Genomic DNA, 8590 nt, shown 5'->3' with positions numbered 1-8590 from the left:
AAAGATCTTTAGGCTGTCTCTCAGCACTTTGTCACTTAACACCCACTGGCCAGCATTAAAGAGTTTGTTGTGGGAGGGAATTTGCCATGAAAAATAATCCTTACAGGGATATTTTTCTCACAATCTAAGCAATGCTGTAGATTTCTAAACTGGAGATTTTCACAGAATCCCTTGTCTTCAAAAAAGCATTCCTTTTGAATATGTGATAAAAGATCATAGGCATTTCAAATGATTCTGAATGAAACGTGGAATCAGGGTAAACATTTCAAAATCTAGAGCTCTTTAATTGGGATGAAAACTGAATATTCAATGTCCATTTCTGTTGGTTTCCATTCATCAAAACAGATTCATAAAAACAGTCAATGCAACACTGAAGGCAGACAGTGAAACAGCACAAATAATTCATTACTGCACAGTTTGTCACTGTGCATGCTGCGTTTCTAGGAAGCTGAGTGAGTATTTGGGAGTAAAAATAAAACGTTCTCCTTCCATTGCAGCTATTATTCAAGACAATATTTTCAAAGAGGCACATGAGGCAAGAGAAAAGAGGTTACCTTAACTGAGCTCAGCAGTCTCAGTTGTCTAGCCTGCCTTCTTCAATATTCAAGCAGGATAAAATGTACCACAATAGGTACAGAGCATTAATATCAATTTGTTCTTTTTCTTTCATTTGGCTCTATAAATTAAATACTGGCCTATTTACTTTCAGCACCATATTTAACAGATGTAGCTGACAAGGTTTCTCTCCTGTTTTTTTGTCCCAGTGTGGATGTACGAAGCAGTTTTGCTCCCCCATCAGGCTGTTTAAGGAAGTTGCAATCCGAGGACTGATCTGTCAAGTCTGTTTCTATCCTCTCGTGCTCTTCCACAAGCTACAACATGTGACTGTAGAAAGGCTCCTTCCTCAAGTCTGACACTCTAAGTGATTTAAGAGGAGCTCAGAAGAACCCACCAGATATCTTGCTTGCAAAAAATTGTGTTTAATTGTTAAGGCACGTCTGTGTGTTCCTACAGAACCATTGTTGTCATTATTTTTGTATTGCCTTTTTATTGCCAATTATTACACATATTTCCAAACAGAATACAGGATATGATACATTTTTCAGGCAAACTGCTCAATGTCACTTTTCCTCTTCTTCTTGGATTTTGGTGGTTCTGGAGCTTGACTAAAACTGGATCTTGTGACATCTGTATCAGTTTCATGTCTCCTCTTTTTGCTTGGCTTGTCACTAAGGTAACCGCTGGAGTCACTGCCGTGGACCTCCATGGGAGAGATCTCCACCTCCTCCTCCTCCTCTTTGACATGTTTTTCCTTTTTCTTTTTCTTCTTCTTTTTCTCACCAGCTTCATTGCCATTTGCGTCATTCGTTGTCCCGTTCAAATCTGGTCTAGTGTTGCCATCCAGTTGGCAAGAGGGTGTATTCGTCACCTCCTCTTCTCCATCCTCCTCTTTGACTTTGTCTTTCTTCTTTTTCTTCTTCTTCTTGGGGGTGTCTTCAGGAGACTCCTCGGTGGGTTCTGGGTTCGGTTCTGTCTCTGCTAGTTCTGGCTCGTCTGTAGGGACCCCAAAATCCGAGCTCTCGCCCATAGCCAGCAGCTCTTGCACCCTGAGATGCACACAAGACAGAACACAGTAACCAATCAAGGGTTTAACCACACCTTTCAAAAACATTATGCTATGATTTCTATTGAACATACATTTCCATTTAAAGACTTTTACCTTATTTTTAAGGTACCGAGTAAAACAAAAGTTATTATTCAGTATGCGTAGCTGCAAACTCAAGTGGGCAGAAAAAGGGGACAGCCCCCTCACACCTGCACCATTTTTTGGTAAAGAAACACGTTTTATATAATTGTAATTTAAATATCTTTAGTAACTTGAAGACATCACCTTGGGCTCTGGAAAATAATTTTTTTTTTTACAATTGTCCAACATTTATACAGTAAATTATTTACAACAAGAACAAAATAATCAACATAAGAAAGCTGTATAAAGCGACTCACGATACTGACAGAAGTAGTAGTCAGGGTTCAGTAGGTGTGCCCATCTGGGGTAGAGCTGAAGATCTCTGCCCGAACCCGATGGGTTCGGTCTTAATTTCTATCCTTTTACACAGGCTCGGGCATGCGCACTGGGTTGCGCGGTAAATGAGCGGTCAGGTGATGCGTTTCGATTAGCGTGTAAATGGATGCTGAGGAGGTGAAACAGAGGCTGGCCTCTGGAGGACTTATTTTATTTCTTTGTTCCAACTTCCAAGTGGCCTATAGCCTACGTTAGTCATGAATAAATTATGTTAAAAAATGTATAAATGAATCATTCTTGACGAAAGACAAAAGAGCTCTTTTTCTTTCTCTCCCCTTTCCGCCGAGTGGGGCGTGTGCCCGCTCGCTGTGTGAAGCGCGTGTCCGCGCTATTCTCCGACACTCTAATCACTGCTGATAGACGGCCTTTTGTACAGTCTGACTGTAAACGGGTTCGGGCTTTTAAAAAGCTGTCAATCAAAACGTACTTGTCGGGCTCGGGCCGAATTCTGTCAGGCTCGGTCCTTTTCGGGCCAAACTTTTAAGGCCCGATTACAGCTCTAATCTGGGGAGCAGATGTGATAAAACTGCTGCTTCTCTGGGAATGTGCGCTCAGACGCTGCCTATGTGCAGGACTAGACTACAGCCCTATGCGCACGGGATTAGTATTACCTGGTGACCTACAGTTATTTGTTAAGAGGTTGTCTGTGATCTTAATCCCGTATAGGTCGTGTCTGTAATTTGTCAGGTAAAAATTCCCTTGCCGATTAACTATCATATTTCCCCGAACGCCGAGGTCCCGTGATGATATTAGTCCTGTGCGTATCGCCATGTCTGTGATTTGGCAGGGTCATATATTATTTTTTTCAAGGTTTATGTTTCCTGTGCGCCTTTTTTTAACCCTTTTGCAAAGACGGATACGGGATCGCAAGGGGCAACCTAGTCTGGACCACTGCCCGACCGGAGACCTCCGTCCCTGAGTCGACGCACTCCCTGCGGCTTCGTCTGAGGGGGCAGATGTTGATCCTGTGTGGGTGCCGCGGCGGCGGTGATAGGGTATGCGCCTCTGGTAACTTCTACAGGGCCTGGCCCAAAAAGATACGGAACTCAGAACCAAGTGCGTTGGGAACTATGCTTCACCTACACTGCTTTTAATTGTTCGCCGCTGTCACAAACAAAGCTCAAGTGAGCTTAATTTGGACAAACCAAAGTTCTGAAGCTCAGCTAAACAGCAAGCTTTCAAGTAACAGCAATCACAAACATATGGCACGTTCCTGAATCAAGTGGAGGTGTCTGTGATTTGCCCAAGCGGTTCTATTCATGCAGGTGCCATATTTTTCAATCAAAAACGCTGCATTTGTCAAAAGGTGAAAAGTTTGCAGCTACGTAACAAAAGACCACCCAGATTAGTTTTGTCCCCCTCCTAACCACCACAGCACACTTGCCTGGTCCTGTCCAGCCGTCCTCTGATCAGCAGCACCCCCGCAGTGTCAGCATCAAGTGCAGTCACCTCAAACTCTAGCTCTGCTCCGATTCTTGGCCCTGCGTCCCGCCAGGTTTCCACAGAAACCAGGTTGGGTTTTGGGATGCTGGCGTTGAAGCAGCCGTGCACCAGGCAGCCCACATGGCTTACTCCTAGTTTATTCACGTTACCCTGGAAACAGAAACACAGTAGAAATTGCAAATTATATGCATAAAAGTGGGCCCATTGGTAAAGGATTTCTTCACGTTTTCTTGGTTTGCATGGGGTTGGTATTTTGTTTTCTAGGAATATACTCCCACAAATCATGTACGGCAGGGGTTTTCAAATTGGGTGAATATGAGCCTCTCCTTAAAGTAGGTAAGGACAGCCGAGCCCCCCCTTCCCCAAAATCCCGTCCGCCTCCCCTAACCCAAACACGCCTCTGCAGTAAATGCTGATAACTGATAAACAAACTGATAAAATTTAAATATTTTTTTAATATTGTATTTGAAGACATTTCCACAACTTTTTTAAAAGTGCATTCATAAACGATTCTTTGCAACAGCAAATAATTTCCAACTTCATGCAGGCCTAATTGAGGCTACTTTTAAAATCACTGAACATCAGTGGGCCTATCCACAAGTCAACAAAACATGCTTAATGTGGAATCGGCAAGTTAGATGGCACCAACATTTGGCCTAATCATAACTGGCCTGGCAACCCAAAGGACAAGGTTTTGTTTCCAGATTTGTGTGGCGACTTATGATGCGAGGGTTCTGGGGGTCCTCCCCCAGAACATTTTGAGCATTAAACACTTCATTTCATGCATTCTGGTGAATTTTTATGCCCTTATTTCTACCTTTTTCTGAATTAATATGATGGGAATATCTTTATGTAAAGGGAAACAGATTACAATCCAAATATAAAAACATAATGGAATATATTGCAGTAAGGCATTCTGTATTGCTTTCAACTATTTATTCTCCCTTGGATCGACTTTTCTAATTACATCTGAGTCAGCACACATGTAGCCTAGGCATCATTTACTCCTCCCTCCTCTTTTGTTGGGGAAGTAACCTCCGTAAATGTGCATATGACAATTATTCACCTCAATGATACATTAATTCATTTTAATTTATTAATAAACCCCTGGACTGTTATATTTCAGATGTTTGAGCAAGATTTCTGCTCATGTCCAAAACTTTGTGCACATTCAAAATATAACTCATCCCAACTGTGTTCTCTGAGTCCTGATATTTTGTGAAAAATAAAGTTATAATAGCCTATTACATAGAGGTGCTGAAATTAATCAAATAATGGATGCATCGAATCGTGGACATGGACGATGCTGCATCGATAATCGACCGGGCCATAATCGATTATTTCTGTTTTTAATGTATGCCTAACAACATTTCTGTTTACATATTCTGTTATGTTTTGCACATTCAGGAAGTGCCATGTGCTCAGTGCTGTAGTTTTATGTATCCAATTTATTTAGTATTAGAGCACTGCAGAATGTTGTGTTTTTGAAGCTTGAAAAGCTATGAATTAAATATCCTACGTGGCTTTAATAGAAAAATGTATTTGGCGCATCGTGATGCATCGAGATATCGAATCGAAGACATGATAATCGTAATCGAATCGAAAGATCAATGAAAATTCACACCTCTACTATTACAAGAATAAAGTCACTATATTTCAGAAAATAATCTACCTGCACCATAGCCTGCTGTGCATTACGTGATTGCTCTGCTGATACGGTAGATCTCAGACCTTCTGACAGACACACAGCCCCGTTTGAGACTCTGGTCTCTGAATGAGACAAAGTTTAGGGAAGTGGCTGTACGCTGCTCTACATCGGAGGTGGAAAACCTAAACTACTGCAGAAATACACGGAGCACAAACGCGTCACAATGCGGCAGCATGTCAACAGCAGAGTGCATCCATTAACCTGAAGCTACACAGCTTTTTACAGCGAGAGTGGACACTAAGCGACGTCCGGTTTCATATTTGTCAGTCAACTTTTTAAAATGCATTCAGGAATACACTCAAAACATTCGGGGCTGAAGCCCCGGCAAAATCTGCGCTTTTGATGCGCAGAGGTGTTTGATGCGGGGCTGCACTGCAGAGAGAAATAAACGCAAGTCATCCTCCATCTGCAGCCTTGAGCTGTATTTGTTTTTAATCAGGGTCAGTGCGGAAAACCCACACTCACAAGTAGGTGGAGGTGAAGGGGATTAGGACCTTTCATAGCCTTAGTGGAGATCTGGGGGACCTCGCTCTCCACAGAAGACCATAAACGCGTGATCGGCATTTCTCCCAGTCTCTGTCACACTGCGGCAGGGGTGCAGCCTCACCGACCAGGTGAAACCCAACTTTAACTCAGGATCATATTTCCTACTTTTTTTACTACGCACAATTATGGCGCTTTTCCATTACATGGTACCAGCTCGACTCACCTCGACTCTACTCGCCTTTTTTGGTTTTCCATTACGAAAAAAAGTACCTGCTAACAGGTACTTTTTTTAGTACCTCCTCAGTCGAGGTTCCAAGCGAGCTGAGGCGAGCCGAAAAGGTGACGTGAAAGCGACAGACGGGAGTGTCCTGAACAAACCCGCTATTTTTAAACAGTTTAGCCAGCTGGTTTTTTTTGCTGCCTCCAACTTCATTTGAAACAAAATGTGTCTTCTGGCAACACACACACCTTCGGCGTTCTGTGTGTGTGTCGCGTTAGGTCACGGCAGTCTACTGCGGCGCCGCTTGTTTTTCTCCCGAGGCTCCGGCAGAGCTTTCACCGTAGCCTAACTACACACACACATCCGGCTCAACGCACACACCAGCGCACAAGTATAAACATCAGGCCACTTTTACATAGGCTACGGCGAAAGCTTTGCGTGGAGCCTCCACAGAACTGTAAAACAAGCTCAAGTGGCCTGATGTTTATACTTGTGCGCTGGTGTGTGCGTCGAGCCGGCAGATGACCAGCCACACTGAAGCGGTACTAAAATCTGCAATGGAAAACAGACACACAGTGTGTCGAGTCGAGGCGAGTAGAGTCAAGGCGAGTCAAGCAGGTACCATGTAATGGAAAAACGCCATTACTGATATCAATAGAGCTGCATACAGAGTTATTTTTTCTTTGCGTGTCGCGCCTCCCTGTGGCTCTTTGGCATCCCCCTGGGGAGGCGCGCCTCACCTATTGAAAACCGCTGATGTACGGTATACAAGTTTAAATCACATGAATGGACTGTGCTGCACATCATTTTTGTTTACACAGAGACTGTAAGAGTTTTCCCACAAGCCCTGCTTATAGAGAGCAACACAGCAAGGCCAAGACAGGTGCCAAAACGGTTAAGGTACGTAAGACACTCTGGATAACAACATCTGCAGAGTGCAGTAGATGTAAATCTTACCAACAACGTCTGTCCTCTTTGGGGCTGAAAGACAATAAAGTGGGCTTCTATGTCCATGTGGATGTAGCCGCTGTCATCGAAGATGCCTCCATGCTGGCTCACTATCCTGATGTTGTCGTAAGCCAGGGGTACTCCCTTTAGACTGCATGAGTCAAACAGGTTGAGTTGAATTACTTTGTTACAGACCAATATGATGACATTTATGGTCAGATGAAACATGTGCAAATTATTGTCACACCAGCTCCATTTGAAAGACAAACCCCCCAAAAGGCCCAATCTGAGCCAGGAAAAACCCTGAATTCACAGAAGTCATTCAAAGACCTCATTCACTCTTCTGGATATTTTGACAGGCATGTTACTATTTTCTGATATTTGACAGACTGAACGATTAATCTAAAAGTTAAACAGATTGTGATTTTCTTTAGTGACAACTCTTATGTCATCATCTCATTACATTATACCAATGTCATTGGATCCCTGCCAGTTGGACCCATACTCTGGTAAACTAGTGGGAGCAGTGGTGTTTATTTAGAGCCATGCTGACATCCTGGATCAGGTGGTGGAAAGTTACACATTTAAAATATATGAAAACGACATTATATTCAAGCGACATTTGAGACAGGCTACATTTAGGGCACACACATTATAGACTTTACATAAAGTGCAATTACTTTAAAGTAGAGCATTTATATCAAATGTTATACATTGATATAATTTACGTTTTTTAAAAAAACAACATAATGTATGTTTTCATTACTTTGACCGGCTGCAATAATACATGCTGCATATACAACAATGCATCAATAATAATAATAATACAATAATAAAGTAATGTTATACTGACAGTATTTTTAATTTCCGTAATAGGTCAGAATACATAGTTTACCACAGTCGGAACCTAGCCTTGTTTGCAGCTCATTAGCAGTGACAGGGAGGTGAAAACTTAGCCAGTAACATTAACTACAAACCTCAAATGTTTACTGAGAGACGACGGCTACACATACACATTACAGGCTTAACCTTGCATGCTGTTAGAAATGGCTAGCATATCTGAAGCAAGCTCAAGTAGTTTCGTCAAATAAAAGACAAATGGCGTGTCCGGTGTTATTACCTCTGGGAGAACTTGAGCAGATCGGCTTCCAGCTCCTCCTGTATACCTGTCCTCTTCTTGTTCAGGTAGATGGGCGGGAGGGCAATGTGTCTCCGGTGCGTGTTCATGACCAGACACGAATATGGCGCTGACAGCAGCTCGGAGGCGGCTGCGAACGAGGGGATAGAGCACGGGACCGCGCCGGCATCTCTGCCCGGTACAAAAGACTCTTCGGTCGGTTGGACTTCAACAGTGGTGGCGGATATTTCACCAGACATTTTCACATGATTCGAGTCGTCTTCTGCGTGGTCTAAGTTCGCCATGCTGTTTAAGAAGACCGGAAACGAACGACACGCAATTTCCGCTTTGAGGAAGGCTCAACATCAGTTAAAATATTTCTTTATTGCCGCCTGCTGGCCAGGATGTGGAATTACAGTCGAAGGAAATTTCAAATAGTGACAGTCAACATTTTACTCAAGTTTAATACCTAATCTGTCATTTTTTACCACATAAATTACAGCTATATTTACGTATATAAACATAAAGACGTTGACTCAATGATGAAAAATAATGCATGTAATAATGATTACATTTTGGATTTAC

At 42.7% G+C, this 8590-nt stretch overlaps 1 protein-coding gene across 1 annotated transcript; it reads right to left on the bottom strand.

Moving 5' to 3' along the window:
• Positions 1-259: 259 nt before the first annotated feature.
• On the bottom strand, positions 260-8355 carry polr1f (RNA polymerase I subunit F). The gene is made up of 4 exons (XM_031323232.2): positions 8009-8355; positions 6898-7039; positions 3468-3676; positions 260-1607 (listed from the first exon to the last, which is right to left on the bottom strand). The coding sequence occupies exons 1-4, from the start codon at positions 8308-8310 to the stop codon at positions 1103-1105; spliced, it is 1158 nt and encodes a 385-aa protein (XP_031179092.1). The 5' UTR covers positions 8311-8355; the 3' UTR covers positions 260-1102.
• Between the last annotated feature and the right edge of the window lie 235 nt (positions 8356-8590).

Source organism: Sander lucioperca, chromosome 16, assembly GCF_008315115.2.
Source record: "Sander lucioperca isolate FBNREF2018 chromosome 16, SLUC_FBN_1.2, whole genome shotgun sequence".
In the NCBI taxonomy this organism is placed as follows: domain Eukaryota; kingdom Metazoa; phylum Chordata; class Actinopteri; order Perciformes; family Percidae; genus Sander; species Sander lucioperca.
This window is presented reverse-complemented; position numbering and strand designations above follow the sequence as displayed.

Bases quoted from the DNA above. Each gene is read 5' to 3' on its own strand.
- polr1f (XM_031323232.2), bottom strand. From the start codon at position 8,310: ATGGCGAACTTAGACCACGCAGAAGACGACTCGAATCATGTGAAAATG. The intron at 7,040-8,008 runs GTAATAACACCG...TGACTCATGCAG, and splicing joins CTGCTCAAGTTCTCCCAGAG to TCTAAAGGGAGTACCCCTGG. The intron at 3,677-6,897 runs GTAAGATTTACA...TTCTGTTTCCAG, and splicing joins AAAGAGGACAGACGTTGTTG to GGTAACGTGAATAAACTAGG.